This window comes from Neodiprion pinetum, chromosome 2 (genome assembly GCF_021155775.2).
Source record: "Neodiprion pinetum isolate iyNeoPine1 chromosome 2, iyNeoPine1.2, whole genome shotgun sequence".
Taxonomy (NCBI): Eukaryota; Metazoa; Arthropoda; class Insecta; order Hymenoptera; family Diprionidae; genus Neodiprion; species Neodiprion pinetum.
The window spans coordinates 38,346,739-38,366,157 of NC_060233.1; the positions used below are offsets into that span (position 1 = coordinate 38,346,739).

Sequence of the window (19,419 nt, forward strand, 5' to 3'; positions counted from 1 at the left end):
CCGAGCCGGCGGCTTTCCGCTTTTATTCCACTTTTATGACCTCGCGAAATTTGTTTAGCGCGCCGCCGGAATCAGTTACGCGATGAACGAGAGGAGATTCAATTTCCCTCGTCAGCGACGTTATACCTCGTTAACGCCGCGCCTACGACTGTATTACTTGCAGCGAATTTTCCCTCGCGTGTTTCTTCCGAGCTTTTTTTGCAATTTCTCGTACTCGGACGTTTTGTTCGGCGATACCGAACGGAGTGCAAATTTTTCCCGGCTCACAGTCTTACACGATACAAACCTCGGTTATATATTTTCGCCCGAGTTACGGACGTGACGACATAATTCGTGCAGCTCACATTGTACAAGCCCAACGGTACGAAAATTCAGTAATTACGCTGATTGCTCGCTAATTACTAGGCCGTATAGTCACGCGATGTGTATAATTCAAACCTACCACAGCCTTATTCACTTATCTTACGGAGCGCGGTGGTTCGACTTGGCCGTTTATGCCTTTACGCGAAATCACCGGCAATTCGATAACGACGCGTCCAACCCTCTTACGGTTCTCTCCGAAATCTTTCCGCACCCCGCGCAAACTTGCGCACAGGCTGCAAAAGAGCTCGACAGTTCAATAACGCCGCTGGCTGACCCCCGCGGTGCTGCCGATTGTCCGCGTTAAGCAAATCACCGAGTCTCTGTGTTTGCGTATGTTTTTGCGAGCACTCCATTCTCCAAATCAGTGAACCATCGCGTGTGTTTCGCTGGGTCCCGTCACAATAACCGCGGGATCCTTCGGAGGGTTGATTAACGCCGAGCGTACCCCGATCTGAGAGAAATGACGCGTGGAGTACAGCGTGAAAGGAGTGAAGAAAACGATAGTTGGTCAGTCTGAAGCTTTCGGAAGACCGAAGAGTTCGACAATGTGGCTGGTAAATGGTGCAGCTGTTCTCAGGGTGATAAACGGCGAGGAACGCGTGTGCCAGAGTGAGGAGGTCTACTTTCTCAGTTTCTCATATCAATTTCGACGAAGAGGCAAAAACGGCGTCTTTCCCTTATTATTATTATTATTATTATTATTATCATTACTCTTTTATTTTTTGTTCACCGCGGGATCGGAAGGTGCTAGGCTGAAATAGGCTAAAGAGACTTACGTATGGATCGCGTAAAACCCTATTACCAAGCCGAACAAGACGTGTCTCGATCGAAGGGCCCCGGTTATATATTTCCCTCGTCTTTAGCTTCACCAATACTTTATCCCCGCGGGCCCCGCGTCGATTTGTTCAAGAGGGTAGCAGGAGGCTGCAGCGGCGATGGCGACGACGACGACGACGACGACGACGACGAACGGAGACGACATCGACGTTGTTCCTTCCCCCTAACACCTCAGCACCGAAGATCACGAAGCAAGACGCAAATTGCAGATACGCAGCAGCGAGCGGCACGAGCGAGGGGCAGGCAGCGAGGACTCTCGTCTCATACAGCAGGCGTCCTTGACTTTTCTCTCCCCGTTCTTTCTTTCTTTTTTCTTTTCGTTTTTTCTTTTTTTTCTGGTTTTCTATCGGGATTCAGGTGAGTACGGAAGATGGGGTCGAGTGAGGAAGAGAGTCGGGGTCGTAAGGCGGAGCAGGGCATAGACAGGCGGTGGGCAATGATGTAGTCGAATTGAGTCTAAGTACGCGTTATTCACAAAAGCATCGTTTATTATCCTCTGTATCTTTTTTTTTGTTGTTTGTATTTTTTTTTTTTTTTGTAAATGATTTTTCATTAATAATATTTATAATAATATTTTAATAATAATTAATTAATTATAGTACGATACTAGCTTTAGAAGGGAGGAGAGAGAGGGGGGGGGCGTGATATGCGGGCCGGTCCGAGGCTATGTTCCAAATGTCATAAATAATGGTATACGTGAAACAGTTGTAATTGCGTCCGAGGTTATCCACCGCAGTGCGTATATTGGAAACTTTCGTCTGCGTATAGTCGGAGAAGAAGGAAGGCGAAAGAGCACGAGGTACGGAAAATTGAGATTCGGGCGGAGTCTCGTAATTTTCACCGATCGGAATCGAGATTCTTGAAAGAAGCGCGATATGATATTTGGAACTTAGCCAGGAGTTGAAAAAATTCGGGGCTAGTTTTTGTGTGCGCCGAAGGGGTGTTTGGTGTATGGTACATCCGTGTGTATGTTTTCCTTTCTTTGTCTCTCTCTATTGAGTTGTTTTAGTTATTTTTTTTTCTCTTCGTTTCGTTTGTACAATATTATATCGTTTTAAATATAATATCATCTTTCACGCACTATGTATAGTATTTACATGTTTGTATCGGTGTTTCTCATCTAGTTATTTATCTTTGTTTCGTATCATTTTCTTCCAACTTTGTGTCCCATCGTTCGTTTTCTACTAATTTCATATACCGCAGTACGTAACGAAGGGTCGCGGTTCCGGGGGTTGGTCGACGACGAGGTCGGGGGCGGAGGCAGAGGCGGAGGCGGTGGAGCCAGACACAATGTAAAAAATTACAGCAGCAATATATAATATTTTATACAGAGAACGGATCGTTATCAGGATCTTTCACCCAGAATAGAATTTGGTCAAAATCCGGCAAGGGGGGTTAGAAGAGGGGGCGTCGGGTTAATACTCGTCTCATCTCGTTACACGTACCTAGAGACTATGTACAGGGGCGGGGGAGGAGGGCGAGGGGGTCTGCGCCGTGCCCGGGGTGCCGGGATTTTGCTGCATGGAGTAGGAGTTGTGGTGATGATTGGCGGCGGCCGCGGCTGCCGCGGCTGCGGCGACCGCGGCGGCCTGATGATGGTGATGATGGTGGTGGTGGATCAGGTTGAGGTTCAGGGGGTAAGATAGGGGGGAGCCCAGGGCCGTTGCGTTGTTGGCGCATGCGGCTCCGGGCCCCACCGGGCTCAGTGCATGCTCATCCCCGTGTGATGATGATGATGGTGGTGGGTGGTGGGGACCACGGTGGTTGCGTGATGATGATGGTGGGGGTGGTGGCCCATTAGCGGCGGGAGATGCGGGTGGTGGGGATGATGGGGTGTCAGCGGGGTTGGAGGGGTCATCTGCATTGGGGTCATGGGGGTTGCCGGTTGCTGCTGGGTGCTGTTGGTGCTCGGCTGACCCGCCGTGCTGCTGTCCAGGGCCCCCTGAACCAGGGGCCCCGAAATGGGACTCTGCTGACTCGCGTTGTCCTCGCTGTCGGAGCAGGACTCGGCCGACGAGCTGCCCGCCCCCGCCGCCCCCTTGCCTTTGCTCGCCCCGCTGCTGCCGCTGCTGCTGCTGCTGCTGTGCGTCTTGACGTGCTTCGCGAGGTGGTCGCTGCGCATGAATCGCTTGTTGCAGACCGGGCAGGCGAATCTCTTTTCTCCGGTGTGGGTTCGAAGGTGCCGCTGCAACTCATCCGAACGTGTGAACCGCTTTCCACAGAATAGCCAGTTGCAAACAAACGGTCGCTCACCAGTGTGCCACCGCAAATGGGCCTTCAGATGAGACGTCTTCCCGTAGACCTTCCCGCAGCCGGGGATGTGGCAGCTGTGGATGTTCTTCTTCCTCAGGTGAACACCGGCAGGTCCGAGCCTCTCTGCCTCCTGGCAGTTCGGGCAGTCGCAGGTCGCCCGGCCGGTGTATCTCCTCTGCGACCTCGGCGAGGGTGCCTGGGCGACGCCGGCGCCTCCGGCCCCCTGGGGGCTCCCGGCCCCGCCCCCGCTCGTCGCGTGATGATGCAGCCCGAAGCCGGGCGGCCCGCCGGGCAGCATCGACTTGTAAGTGTCTTGAAGCAGGTTGTGGCCGGCGGTCGTCGAGCCCAGCAAGTGATTCCCGGCGAGGGCGAGGCTCGTCGAGTAATCCGCCGAGTAGTTGGCCATCTGGGCCGCGTGGACGCCGACGCCGACGGTCCCGCTAACGTCCAGCCACCCGCCGGTCGCCGCGCTGTGGACGTCCCACCAGCCCCCGTCCCCGGCCTTGATGCCGCCGTGCGTCGCTCCCGGCATAGCGTTGAACGGCCACGACTCGTAAGGGTGTCTGCCGTAAACGGAGCCCAGGGTCGCACCCTCCACCTTGCCGAGCAGGCTGCTCTGGTGGTGGTGGGGGTCGCTCGCCGGCTGGGCGCTCGCCGTCCCGGGGAAGTAGAGGTCGCTTCCGTACTGGGGGGCGGTCGAGGCGCAGGAGGTTACCGGAGGCCTGGCGTAGCCCCCGGTGCTGCCGGCGCTGCTCGTCGCCGTCGGCCTCTGCGTCACCCCCGTTGTGGTCGTGCAACCGCCGCCGCCGCCGCCCCCCGAGTGTTGCGGCGAGCTCCCGCTGCTCTGCGGGCTCTTTTTCCACGGGTGGAACCCCTTGCCGACCGCCGCGTCCGCCAGGGGCGGCGGACTTTTGTTGCTCAGCTTGTTGCACTGCGCCGCCAGCATCGCCAGCGGGGTTCCGCGCAGCCCCGGGTGATCCTGAAACACGAAGAGAGAACGAGGATTAGAGCGAGGCCCGGAGCTAAGGAACCGGCGAAAATCGTCGTCGGGCCGTGACCTTTGCGGATCGTTGATCGAATCGATCGCTACGTAGCTCGGTCGCATCCTCGTAGGTTACATAATTTTTTATTAATTTTCAAAAATTTAAATCGGTGAAAATTCACCGATCCCCAAACACCACTGGCAGAAACCAGTGCGCATACACCGACGATTCGGTGACTTATCACCGATATTTCACTGATATCCAGCGTACCTGTATACATGTACACCGATTTTTTCCATCGACGTACTTATAACCGATTCGCATTCAGAGAGAAACAACAAAGCACGCGTAACGTTACGCGGACCTGGGCGGTAAAAAAATGTCTCGAGTTCCGGGTATTCCGGGACGACGCGAAGGATGATTCCCGCGTGCACGACGAAGGTAAAATAGGGCCGGGCGGACCCGGAGGATCGGAAAAACCCTCGGCAGTCCGGACGCGGAGTATCCCTCTCCAGGGACTAACGACGTCATCTCGCGGGGCTGTAATAGCTCGAGATTAGCTCCGACCGCGGAGGAGCGCTAGATGGAGCCGGACACCGGAGGATAATGAGGCCTCCGGCGCGGCGGCACGGCGGTTCGTAGCTTCGCATCAAGAACACTTTCATGCAAATCGTTCGTCTCTGGGGTCTCGGTTCGCGGAGCCGAGGCCTCGGGGTGACTACCGAAACTTCGGGAGCTCGGGCGTCGAGTCGGCGCACCGCGACGCTCGGGATTCTACGGAAGCGACAGGAAATTAAAGTCTGGCTGCTGCGGCCATTAACAGTCGGCGCCATCCCGGCGACACGCCCCGAAACCAGGTCCGAGGACCTGCCAACTTCGCTGCAGACGCCGACGCGTATCGCCCGACTTTACTCCGATCCGGACTCCTGTCCTCCGGATTAACCGGGACCCCGAACCCAGAGCGCGTCACCGCGAGACTCGGAGGCCACGCCCATGCCACCCTACGCGAGCATCCCCACGACTCAGGACCCCAGGTAGGCGCGAGGGTTGGTTCAAGCGTATTGATCCGCGCCAACAATGCCCCGGATCTTCCGGGGACAACGGCGACTTCCAATCGCGGCAACCCGTCCTGCTTATCCTGGGGGAAAGGATACGTGACTCGAACGGCTGCTCCCGCGATAAAAGAGATGCCGGGATCCTAGCCGCGTGAGCGTGACGCGGTTTCGACTTTTTTTTTCACAGATCGCTTCACCGGTTTTCTATCCGCACGATCGCGATACGAGCTCGACGTTTTGACTTTGCAGCAACGCTGAACGGGTCCAGAAGTAGTCTGCAATGACCGTATTCAGGAATTTTTTTTTTTTTATATTTCTGGCGCCCGAGAATGGAAGTATGAATAAATAATGATGCAGTTTTCGAGGTACAAGCAGTTGAGAAGGAGAACGAACGCCGGAGTGGTTTACAGCCGTCGTTTATTCGTTTGAGAAATGAATCGTGTCTAGGATTGTAGCATTAAACCCGTGACAGCGAAGATGCAGATGTTTGAATTCGTAAATGGTGTGAGACGTCGGTCTGTGACAACTGTAGACCCGTTTAATTATGTTCTATAGACCGAAAGTTGTCGGGGGGCTGCAGAGAGCATTCGTGTTAAGAAACGACGGGCGGAAAGAATCGTTGACGAAACTTGTTCAGAGACCCTTTCTTTCAATGGCTCGACTCTTGCGTGAAACACTTAGCTTCAGCATCATCAGTTCAGTGGTTGATAAAAAAAAAAAAATGTCAATTTAAATTTTGACGCAACGAAACGGTACGTTCGGACAGCTATTGATTGGAAAATTTGAAACTTGATTTTACAGTCTACGAAAATGAGAGCCACGTTGCAGGGAGTGAAAATCCTCCCCAGACGATTAGATATAAAATATTGACCCTTAGACCGTTCTTGTACCTCGTTCGCAATTAGAAAGACAATTTCCATTAGAAATTCATCAACGTTCTGTGGGAGCAACAGGATCGCGTACGAATGAGTAGAAAAGCGGGGTGCGTACGCGGAAAGTAATCGAGCGGCCGAGCCGGGCCGTGGGGGTTGATGGTGGTAATTGGCCACGGATATAAAGGGGGTGGTGAGTATCCGCGAGGCGCCAACGAGACTACGGTATATATCGACGTCTTTTCAATCTTCGCGAGGTAATTACAGGCTGGGGTTTGCGGGGTTTGGCACGGAGGGAATGATAACCTCATTACCGGGTCGACCGGCTGAAAAAGCACCCGACGTATCAAACCGCGCTGATTACGAGCCGAGAAGAAGTCAGCTCGACGCCTCCGCCGACAGCGGCGTCCTTTGTATCCTTTGTTTTAGGGTCTCGGTGACCCAACCGACCCAACGGACCTTGGGCCCGGCTGCTGTGCCCACTGGCTGCCTTAATAACGCCCGGGGCCCGAGCAGCGCGGCGCATAAATTAAAACCCGAAGAAGCAAGCCAGCCAGCCATCCGTGGAGCACAGCTCGGTTACAGACGCGGCACCTTCCCGGAATCGCACCGCGATACGCGGATTCCGAAATCCCAAGCCGTACCCTTCGGCTGACGCCCGGTTTAAGTTGGGGGCGATTAGCGGCGTGAGCGCAGCCATCACTGCGGCCATTAGAAAGAAGTACAACTCGACGTTTCCCGAGTCACCGTACCGGAACTGAAACCACCGCACGCGGTGCGGCTCGTTGGTCAACGGCACGTGACAGCTGGGTGGGTGGGTGTCAGCGCGTGGTCGAAGGGGAAGGACGGACCTCCACCCTTACAGAGCTGCGGAGAGGACCGACAGCCGTCTGACGGAGCGGCGTCGCGACGCCCGGGGTGCGAAGCGGGAAAATCCGCGGCGAACCGCGACTGACGGTACGTTTCGCGATCTGTCGGGTGGATTAATTGCCGCGCAGGATCGGCGGGATATCGAAATAATTTGCGTCGAGGGTCGCCCGCGGTTACGGGGTGGAAAGTAATCGCTGTTATCATTTTTCGGGGTATGAATTGTTTGTGAAATAACGTGGCGAGTGTGACGGTCGAATCACTGCGGGTATAAGTTTTCTACGGATTAGCTGATTACAGCGTCGGAATTATGTACGTGTGGAGGAATTTTTTTTATACCAAGTTTTTTTGGTTCTCTGAACGAGCGGGGGAGAATTTTAATTTATAATCATTTTCGTCGCATGTGGTCAGCTGCGTCGAGTCGGGTTTGGTTTGGTTAACCTCGCGTGATGTGGATTATTGAACACGAGAGCTAACGGCTGCTCGCTTTATTAAATTCAAATCATTCCCGAAGAAGTTTACCTCAGTTAACATTGAGTGAACATGGTCTCGGAGAAACCGTCGTCTCTGATCCACAGCACCTAACTCGATATTAGGTGCGTACCTAAGTCACGAAATTTAATCGTCACCCGCGATCAACGACCGATAATTAATCTTGCGCAAACATGAATCATATTTTTTAATTTAATTTATACACCTTCGTGCCATGCGGGCTGAAAATCATCTACTACTAATTCAAACAACGGAACAGAGAGTGCTGGATTGATTATATGAGCGTTGATTATAGAACTAGAAAAAAAACTTATACAGCGACTTTATACCGAGAAGATAGTCAGATATTAGATCCGAAATGTTGTCATTACATTCGTTAACGGAACATGAAATAAAAACATGAATAAGATTCTACTCGGTGTGAATTATGAAAAACACAACACGTTAATCTAATCGACTTGAAAATTGGGTCAGACATTCACTTGATTCCGAGGATTGTTAATGCACGTGCGATAGCCGCGGGAAACAAGAATCGCGCCTTGGCCCTTTTATTTAATTTTGAAAACTCACGCGCTGCACGCAGAAAGATCCCTTCGAGTCACGAACAAACCGCAGAGCATTTAATGTACGATTTGACATGCTCGTTACTCGTATAAACAACCGCGGGTAAGCGCGTTAGTTCACAGCAAAGAATTCTCCGTTGTTTTTGGTCCAAATGTTTGTGGGTAGCGGAATAAACTGTGAAATACCTACATATAATGTAATGAACGATAAAAAGGATGTTTGCACTCGGACCAGAACATGAAGTCAGCGGATTCCGTAACAAATAACAGTTATTAATCGGGCGTCAGGTACGCGTGGGATAAAAGTAAGAGATTTTTATTATCTCCTCGGCTGTAGAAGCCAGCGATAGCCGGTATTCGTTTGCCCGATGAACGCACTTGGGTACTCTTCAATTAAACGCACAACGTCGTGAACTGGTTATTCGGTGACACGATCGACGATACGGCGACGCTTCCGGCGGCACGCGCCGCCGTTTCTTTTATCTAGCGGTGTCTGAGAAGCCGGCGCCACAGCGGCAACTCGGACAAATGGATTTTTAACACACTTTTATCCTTTCCGACGAAAGCAGCTTCTCACGTAACGTACGTCCACATCTCGCTGACCACGACCCGCAAGGTATATTAGGTATAACGGAGTGTGTACGAGGAAAGCCTCTCGTCCTCTTTAGTGACACGGTAATTGAGGGGCTGGCTTTCGAACTAGAACCTAAATCGATTTAGTCCCTTACTTCCGTTACTGTTTCCAGAGCTATTTTTTTTAGCCTGACCGAAGAAATCCCGAGGATAAACGAACGGTGGAATTCATTCCCGAACCTCGCTAATTGCTTTTTCGTCATCGAACCGTACAACTTGACTCCGAAATAACTCGAATGAATACATTCAATAAAGGCCATCGTACTCATGGTTTCACCTTCATGCTTTGCGAACTTGTCAGCACTGGAAAGAACGGAGCAGTTCCTGAGCCGAACGATTAAAGCCTTTAGCATGTCGAGTTCAGCCGTAGTTGCCGAATAATATCCAGAGTCGATTTTCCCATTGGCCAATTCCGGCGATGACAAAATGCGATTGAACGGAGCTATCGCCAAGCTTCGATGGATGTTTGGTGCGCCCCTAACGCTTCGGAGGGCGCAATTAATGGGGTTATTCATGAGTGACCGCAGGCTGGACCAAGACTACCGATCCTGCTCCGCCCTGGCGAGGTCCAGGTCACCCGCGTAGACGATGCTTGCGCCGTGGATATTATGTATAATGCGAGTGGTGTCTGGGTCCTTTGGGTAAGTTCCCACCAGAAGAGAACAGAGCTACCTGTTATATACCTCGGTCTAAATTATGTTTTTAATTAAAAACCACCGTGAGAGCACGCTTCCATATTCTACACGGACCGCCGCTCTCCGGTCTGGCGATGAGCAGCTCGTCCATGCATCCTGCTCGTGTACGAGTAATAAAGGGTTCCCGACGCTAGTTCGTCCCTTCGGGCAAACAAGAAGCTACCTTGATTTATCCGCTCCTACTCCGGCGGACCTTTTCGCCTTACAAGGATTAAATTCAGGACCAGATTTAGGTCATTGACTGAAACAGTTCGCGTCTGGTCGCCACGGGATGATGACGTGGCTTCCTTGAAACTTTAATTTCACCCTTCTTATTAAACAATTTGTACGACAGACCGCGTGCGCAGGAACGGATTCTTCGAAGGGTTTAAATCGTTTACGATGCAAAAAAAGAGGACGTATTTCAAGGACGCGAGAACGCTGTCATTATGCCAAATTTCTGAGCTACCTGGAAAAATAATCCTATCCTAAATTCGGCAGGCTATCTATCCGGGATCTATATTCCCCAACACGCGATCGCCCGGAACTGCAAGGCTGGAATTTAAAAGGATCATATTCTTTGGCAGGATCGCAGGACGACTTGGAAATTGCGTTGGAAAATGAAGTTTTGGAACCTCTCCGAGTCGAACGCGACGCTTACGTGATCGGAGAAGTTATCTCCGACTACGGCAAAGGCGTCGTCGGGAGTGCGAAAAGGTTTTACGAGAAGGATAAAGGAGGAGAACGATCGGATGAGGCGAGGAGGCAGGGCTGCCAATTCATTAGGTCCCGTAAATTGTCGCTCTGGCGGCGCTGAATATTAAACGCGCATTACAGCGCGGCTATAACTCGCGGCCAGTTAACACGACTGAAGCTCTTCTCCCGGTTCCCGCATAAAAAATTTCCTTTATTTTCACCTCGGCCAATTTTTCTTCCCTCTCATTTCTTTATTAATTTATTCAAATTCCCAAGCTCCATATTAACGCGCGTCGTTAAAAACTGAAACCAAAACGCGCTGCTGCAGCTGCGAATTTATTACACCTAGTTTCGTGAATTTTAACGCAAATTCATTGTGACGGAAAATTTCTGGCTGATGAAATTTGCGAATGAAGTGCAGGACGCGCGGCTATGTTCGACTGGAAATCTCTCAACATCACGCGCGTTATTCAACACTGAGCGCGTCTTCATTAGGGTAATGAGCCAGCAGTAAATCTTTCGAGGTATGCGCTTCTAGAACTGCAGCTTTGACGGAAGCTTTGCATTTGCATCGAGTAATTTAGTGGCTCGTAAAAATGTGCACCCAATTAGCGAGCCGGTGTCCGAACTGTCGCCAGACCCAAGTTTTATTAACGCGCGATTATTATCGCCAACCGTATTTTTGCCTGTCCGTTTACGCGCGTAAGTTCCCGAAATTTTTACTATCTGCAAGCGAATATTAAATGTTTTCTCCCCCCACTTCTTTATTTTTCTAGTCTTCGGCGCGTCCAGCCTCCTATAATAATACTATCCGTGGAAAAATTTGAACGGACCGTAACTCAAAGTGAAATCGAATGGAAATTTTATAGTGAAAAATTCAAGAAAATTTCCCGGTAGAAATATAGGTGTGGCCCCCAAGTTTCTCGCAGAAGTCAGGTTAAAGGCGTAAAGTTATGCCCACATATCGGAAGCCACGCATTAGCATATAGAGCGAGTCGAGTTGCCTTCTGGCGATCTCTTTTACGTCTTCCGAGGCTGCAGGCTTGAGGTAGCTGTATAATATAAGTAGCGGGAAAAGAGTTTGTAGGTATTTGTTAACGACGTACTTTTTAAAGAATCGTTCTTAGTAGTTCTTAATTAGGCCGCTGTTAGAGCCAATCGATTTTAGAGACTAGTCGCTACCGCGTTGTCGCTCCTAATTTGAACATACGCGCGGCTCGGACGGTGAAAAGTGGAAAATCAAGGTGAAAAACAATACTGGCCGGGTTCACGGGATCGGCGAGAATCTTTTCGTCGGGTTCTAACCGCGCCCTGATCTCCGGCGGGGGGAATAGGAAGTCGAGGAGTATAAAATATTCAGATCTAAGCAGGGCTACCGAACACTTACGACCGTATATCCAGATGTTTATTACTATAACGCGGTGGTCTCCAGAACTCGGGTTGCTCCGCGTAGTTATTTAACCGACTTCGGTTCGACCCGCGCGGTCGTCTTTCAATTATGAGAGCCACAAAGAAATTGATATGCAAATCGCACCGCCAAAGGGTCCAGCCGCGTAATTACACGGAAATAAATTAACGAAATGAAGCCATGAGGATGGCCATTTTGAAAATTCGTATTCAAATGAATGTTGGACTAAAAAATTCCATATCCACGTATTATACATTCGGACATGTTGCGGTGACGACACGGCGTTATGTTTACCCTTGCGAGAAGCGCCGATGTCGGCGATAATGCCTAATTATCACCTGGCGTGATTCGACTATTTGCAAGTTGAAAAAAAAAAAAAACGACAACTCCATTCCTGCCAAGGATCCCAGGTTGTCGCAACGCTTGGATACAAGTTCATCGTCGGAAAAAAAACTCCTGTACCTTACAGATCAAGGAAGCAAGCTATCGAGGCATGCGCCTGTTCTCAATGAGGGAAGATAAGTAGCAACGAAATAAAACGAGTTCGTACGGAGAATCTGGCAAAAAAATGGGGCACGCGATAATGGGATCACGTAGTGGCGAGTCTGACCACAACGACACCTGCGCTTTGCGATGCGACTTTCATTTCTCTGGTTACTTGAGTCTATCATTATACCGTCTTTACGATGATGCAAAAATAAAGAGCGAGATAGGCGAGCTGCAGCTACGCCAACATCCGACCGCAATGAGAGTTTACTTTGAATATCGTCGATCGAAAATTTCCATGCACTTAAGGGCAATCGACGATTACTGCGGAGTCGCAACGTGTCCGGTCAGTCATAATTTGTAAAATTAGTACCGATAAGTTAAGCTAGCGATACCAATATGGAATTTGTCAGAAGGTGCGTAGGTGACCGAAGTATATACGGTTCTATGTGAGTCAACCGGGTCTTATCGTGGCCGTTTTAAGGTGAAAGATGGATTTTCGTTAGGGTTGATAAGAAGCTCTACCGGACGATAAGAAACATCGCAAGTCCAGTGGTAAGCGGATGTCCTTCCAGTACTCGGAAAGATAAGGAAGCTCGGAGACAACGATTCTCATCGAGTTGATAAATATAACATTCGACGCGGAATTTGAGAATCTGTATAAAAATCGCCTAATAGAAACGTCTGCATACACGAATAGGTACTGAAGCAAAATTGAATCCTGCGGAGATGAAAGGTCAGTCCGTATTACAATATGGAATGCTCTGAGAGTCCATTTAGAAAACACTGACCCTGTAGAGAATATAAAGAAACGATCCATAAATTCTCGCCGGGGAGAAGAAGCCCCGAGAAGCGGTGATGTGCAAGCGCCTAACTGAATAAGTACCGAGCGTAGGTACGTTGGTAGATACTTTGCCGGGAAACTAGTGCCGGCAAACGAGTGTTCGTTGTGTAAGTGAGCATGGCAGTCCGTAATCGTGGGCTCATTGGCGATGAGATACGCCGACTGGCAGGCAGGCAGGGCTGGTTTGTTGGTATCGTGAAAATTTACATAGATTGCCGTAACAACTCGGTGCCGAGCATGGCACGAGAGAAGAGCGCACGCGTACCTGCCTAGTCGAGTGTTGCAAATAACAGCGGTGCAACAAACCGGCAGTAAATCACGCGGTCATTGTGCCTCGGTTCTTCTGCCCGCAACCGAAACGTCTCTATCGACGAGCGTTTGCTTCTCATTGGGAAGGAGGGGTTCGTGGAGACGGAAAATCACGGGCATATGCTAATACAAATTGACCCGTCTGCGGTAAAACCAACGCGGCCTTCGTACACGTCTCAATGATGAAAGCTGCAGCGTGCCGTTTGTCAATGGCCTGAGGTCAGGAGAGTGGGTACAATACAAACACCGTGCACTTCTCGACCGAGAACAAACTAGGACGATACCCAAGTGCACCGAGCTTAACGACCCCCCGAAGCTTTATCGGATCGTCGCTATTGAATCGCTCCATTAGGAGCAAATGCCGCAGCCTCCCCGCACATTCGTACGTCTATCATCGCTTTGTGCACCGACACAGTCCAGCGGTGCGTCGACGGCATCAATGGGGTCCGCATACACAGTGTCCAATTTTATTATCCCCGAGTAAACGGATGGGCCGATGGTTTTACGGATTTTTCGTCAAGTCAGTCGACTCTTGGGATGCCTGATAAAGTTTCCCATGCTATTGATATTCACGCGGGCTGAGGGCGTCCGTCGACGAAGAGATATCCGCTACGAAAACCAACCAGCAACACCCTGTAGAAGAAGAGGCTGTGTCGGTTCGAGATTACTGCAACAGACTGTGACATATTAGGTCACCCCCCGGAGGCATCATCATCATCCCCATAAGAACCCTATAAGAACCCCTCCCGCAAGAGGGTCGCCTCGTCAAGGCTCCCGCGCAGATTTATTGTTTCACGTTTTAGCGGTTGACAGAAGCCGTGGGAGTAGCCCTTGCCGTCAAGGGGTCGCGTCCGTTAAGGGCTCGGCAACAAAGGCTCGTAAGTCATCGATGGCCTCTGATGCCGGCAAATAAGATTGGGAAATACAAAAGTCGATTTGCGAACTTGTTCTACATTCGCTGCTGTAACATTGACGTGATTTCGAAAATGCTATCGGGCAGTTGTCGAGGAATTTTGCTTTTGAAAAATCCGGCCAAGGATTGACCCGAATTTTAAGCGCCTTCCTGGTTCCAGGGATCAAGTTCACATGTTATACGATCATGGGCTCGCTTTCGGAAACGCGGACTCAGTGCCTTCCATAAAAATTCATAACCCTGCATCTTATACATACGCATTTCCGTTTCGGGGAAAAGCAGAAGGAATAAACCCACTGGGAGACACTTTGTCAAGCAGCTAGCGTGCGGTATAATAAACATCCGCGAAGAGGGGGACGGGATGACGCTGTAATAAATTTAGCTGCTTATTTCACGGTGAATTGTTGACTTTGACTCTATAAAAGCCGTCCGTCACGCGTTCAAGTATTATATCGCAGTCAACGTTCACGAGTCCAAGTAGACTGGATTTCGTATGGAAAATACATCACCGGAGAATCGGGTATTTCTTTATTTCAATTCACGGTGTATGAGTAAGCCTGTCGTTTTTTCTCTATCTTTTCACAGCTTTTTTAAAAATTATCTTCTTCTTTTTTTACCTGCAGTCAGTAAATTCCTGCACGTGACGTCTTCATTTTAATTGATCCGCTCTCACGGTCCTCATTCTCGACGAAAGGAACACCAAAAACAGGCATCGATTTCGTACGTAACAAAGCCGTGTATCATGCCTCGGGCCGTCACGAGCAGCGGAAGATTTGACGAAACCGTTAAAATTTCGTATTGTTCTACCGGCAAGTTTTGGCACCGTTTTTTCCCCCGTTCGAATATTCATGCCGAGTACAGGGAAAAAAAAAGGAACTGGAAGAAGAAAAAGAGATGTGCAAAAGATTTTTTATCGTCTGTCCTCAACGCGGTACAGAGAACTGCAATAAAATGCAACTCTCGGAGAAATAACAGCTGGTTATTTGTTATTACCAAATGAATTATCCTGCGCATATACGGTTAATTACCAGCAGCGAGCAATGATCACCCAATTACGTGTGATATTCACCAGGGAGTTTGAACATCGGCATCAGTAATAATAACGGCTAATGATGATAATTCCCTCGGAGAGTATTCATCGCGTTGTTCATTCCTTCGTTTCTTTCCCGGAGCTTGCAGCAAATGATACTTTTGCTTCGCTCGCTCGTTCGCTGGATTGCTTCGCTTTCTTCACTTCGAGCGTTTGGCATTTTGCATACGATTATCACACAAACACGTGAGAGGCGTTCGATCACGAATACTCCGCTCACCTTATATGTTACAACTTGAAAGACCCTGGCTGCAGTGGAGGGCGAACGAAGGCGAACGAAGGCTGAGCGGTACGAGAATATATATGTATGTACGTAAATTGTTCTTATGGAATATAACGATAAACCGGAGAATAAACGATGTAGAATTGAATTGCCGTATTTCTCACAACGTTGAAAAATAATTTTACTGCCGTTGATTCAGTTGGCCTGACTCCGATGTAATACGACGTTGCGTGATGTTTTTGAATCGTTACCGTTGGGTGTGAGCCGATTTCTTTGCAAAGAGTTTCTGTTTCTTCTCTTTATTTTTATTTTTTCTGTCCTTTTTGCAAGTTTGTTTTCCCCCCTTTAATTATCTCCTCCGTCCAACCCTCTTATTTCTGCGCGCAAATTGATACGTCGTAAAGATAAAAGCGGCGGTAATGCACTGCGTATCTGTGAACTACAATGTTACAACATAGTTCTTGTCCGAGACGATAACGATGCAAAAGTGCAACAACAATTACAGTTGATTGCGCGTGCGTCGAAACCAGCCTTATTACCAGTTATCGTTGCTCCATATTCATGAAATGGCATCGCGACCTAGCTTTTATCGCCTGGAATGCAATCTAACGCTCACCTCGAGTATCGCGAGTGTCAACTGAAAAGTACGGCAACCGAACCGCGGCAAAACGGTGTTAAGCCTTACGTGTTATACGTGTTATACGCGTTATACGCTACATGCTCGGAAGACCCGGTATATTCTTCTCGCCACGGTCGTCAAACTCAATCGGACATATCGTCGGGTGGACGGATGAATAAATTACCCCGCTACGGGTGCTTGCAAGCACGCTCCCCTCCGGGTTGGTGTCGCGGTTCGCGCCCCGGGGGATCCCCGGTCATCTTACAAGCGCTTCCTTCTCGCCGATAAAAAAATCACGCCGCAGAACTAGGTTTATTAATTTCTCCGTGACCCCGGACCTGATGACTGATCAATAAGCGTCCGACCGTTTCAATGACGGGCCAAATTTTTTCATTCCCAATCCTTCCGACTCCGAAAGAGCGAGGGAGAAGAAATTGGACAGCGTGAAGAGAACGGGACAACCTTGTGCACGGTTCGGCAGGGGAATAACAGTTTCTTGGTATACGACTTCCGGTTATTATTTCCGACCGCACAACCGCGAGTGATAGGCTCTACGTCATGCGGAAAAAGTGCGGAGTGCACTCTCTGTAATTATTGGTCTGACGCCCGGTCGACGGACATTCGGAAAAGGTTTTATACGCGGTGGCGCTGCGCACTCGACGACGGAGGATAAAAAATGCATGTGTGAGGCACGGACAAACGAGCGTGCGAGGGATCGATCGATCATATTTTTCAAACTGTTTTGTCGCCCCGTTGTGCGGTCCACATGCATACATTCTGAGGGTGTGCATGATCCATGTGCCCACTGTGAACGGGGAACGAGGAACGAAGAGCGGCCATGTTGTCACCTCGAACATCTGCCACCCGGTTGCTCGGTTCGCAGGTCGACGTTGCAGTGTAGGACTGGTGTCAATGTGAAACGAGCTGGTTAAACGAGTCAGCTGAGTGTTTGTCCGAGCAGGCCGCCGGCGATAATTCCGGCGAAAATGCGGTGCCGAAATCATCGCGAATCGGGCTCGCGTTTGAATGATATCCTACGTACGTAGATATTCAATTAGCTAAACCACGCCGCGATCATATCGCACGAACGCCGGACGGGGATTTAATTATAACCGTCAGTCAGACTCTCTTGCAACGGCGTTAAAAGATTTCAACGAAAAACCACGATCTGGTCTCGTGGTAATGTTATTCCCAAGGATAGATCATCGGCTTCGTATATTCTGCGTGCCAAACACGCATCAAGGACAATTAGTGCGAGGATATCTTTTTCGATGACGCGATCGAACGCGATGAAGAAGTGAACAAAGGAATACCTCGACTGGAGGGCCTCGAGCGAAATTGCGGCTAAGAGAGAAAGAGAGAGAAAGAGAGAGAAAATTTGTCTGCATACGTACACGTCGAAGGGACAAATTGGGACAAGGTTTCCGCGACATCCGGCACTTTGGTTAAAGCCTCTTACAGGACTTTGGGCACGGCATAAAGAGGCCAAAAGGATCCGGGAGCCCGGTTCCAGGGGTGGAGAAACTTTGTGTCGAATGGGACGCGCTCCCTCCGCTAAATGCCGGGCTGCGGCCCATTGTTGCACTCAAAAATGTCAACGGCGTCACGCTTTGAGGACGCTCGACGCTCTGTGCTTCCAAAGATTTCTTTCTATACACGGATTACCATTGCTCCTCGAGTGCTGCGGGGATTCGAGAACCTCGAGTAAAGTGCATTACGGTTCATCCGCGCAGGGATCAAGACGACAGGTAGAAAAATTCGTTGCGTTTATTCGATGAACCGGCCTCCCGTAATCCACGCAACGAGTTGGCCAACATTTTTTCCGTACACTGCAATGGGAGAAAGGAAATGATCCGGTGCTCGAGGCAAGAAATAATCATTGACCTAAATTTTCACCGAACCCTCGTACAGGTCCGAATCGGACTGATTTCGTTTCCGAGACGAAGTACGCCTTCTCGTTCAGGAGTCAAGTCATTCCAAACGGGACTCCAACGGTATCCGAAGCCAATCTTTTATGCAGAAACCTCTAGCTTCGAGTGTACGCAAAGTTCCGTGCGACGGGACGTTGAGAACTAAAACTCTGTGTGCATTATTCAGGAACTTGCTACTGGCATTTCCTCACCGATGGTACAAATAACGAGCTATCACTATCAAGTTGTCGTCTATCATTGATGCAATCAATAGGCCATGAGATTGAAGACTCGACTAGTCGAGCCTCTGCACTGCTTGAGAACGAATGAATTTTGTATTCCTTGATGTATGAGTTACCTATCCACGCAACGAGCAAAACTTCGTTGATAGTTGGACTGACGGAAATAGAACACCGGGAAATAAATAGACGAACGACGATGACGCGTAATGGCAAATTTCTTTATCTTTTTTTTTTACACTATCTACTTGTCCATGGATCGATACGTTTTTCAACCTCGCAACGCGGAGTTCAGGTGTCGAGAGGAAGGAAGTGGGCAGGCCAAAGTATCTAGTTCTGTCCTGAGCATCCTGTCAAGTGGATCCTCCGCGTACAAAAGGATCAGACCCATAATTGGCTCCTCAAAGCACCTGCGAGCTCGGCTAGACCGTGCTGCAGCAGCATTCTTTGACCCTTGAGAACCTTGCGCAAGGACCTTTGTCTGCCGATATTCGATACGTTCGGGTCGTATGCTGCAGGAAAATTGTCGGAGAGAAAGAAAACTGAGAAGAAGATCAGAGGGACCCCAATTTCCACAATTACGAAAAGGATCCGATGAAATACACCGCGGTACAAGCGCAAGGCTTCGAAACTAGGAGACAAAGTTCTGGGCTCTGTAGAAAACGTGAGTATACAGTTTTGGAAGGGTTGAAAAATCGACAACTGTAATCGGATACACCATTAATAATACATATTTTGCGCGAAGATTAATTTCGGCTTTCTACAGAAAGATTTTTCTCAGCACTTAATTAATATTCTTCTGGAGTTGCTTTTCTTTCTCGTTCCTTCCTAGTCCCATATATTTCATTACTTTTTTACCGCACCTACTCGTAAATCATCTTGCGGCATACGATCTTCACACAGCCCGGGTAAGGGTCTTCTCTTTTCTGGCAAGTCGTAAAACGAGAAAACCCTCGTACTAGAGCAGACCAACACGTGTTTGCTGGTAGCATAATAGAGCCGTAGATCGTCGCCCGTACCTCGAAGCTCACCGTCGCACCCGCCGACCGTCTCTTCTGTCAAAACACGAAGGATCATCCGGGATGATCGG

General features: G+C 49.6%; 1 protein-coding gene across 2 annotated transcripts in view; it reads right to left on the reverse strand.

Moving 5' to 3' along the window:
* Nucleotides 1-1,458: 1,458 nt before the first annotated feature.
* The window catches only part of Sp1 (transcription factor Sp8), an 89,046-nt gene continuing 71,085 nt past the window's right edge, over nt 1,459-19,419 (reverse strand). For both annotated transcript variants that reach the window (XM_069133361.1, XM_046609834.2), the window contains exons 2-3: nt 3,454-4,432; nt 1,459-3,385 (exon numbers count right to left, since the gene is read on the reverse strand). In XM_069133361.1, the coding sequence (XP_068989462.1) occupies nt 2,646-3,385; nt 3,454-4,399 (1,686 nt within the window). In that variant the 5' untranslated portion in view covers nt 4,400-4,432 and the 3' untranslated portion in view covers nt 1,459-2,645. The remainder of the gene's footprint in view (nt 3,386-3,453; nt 4,433-19,419) is intronic.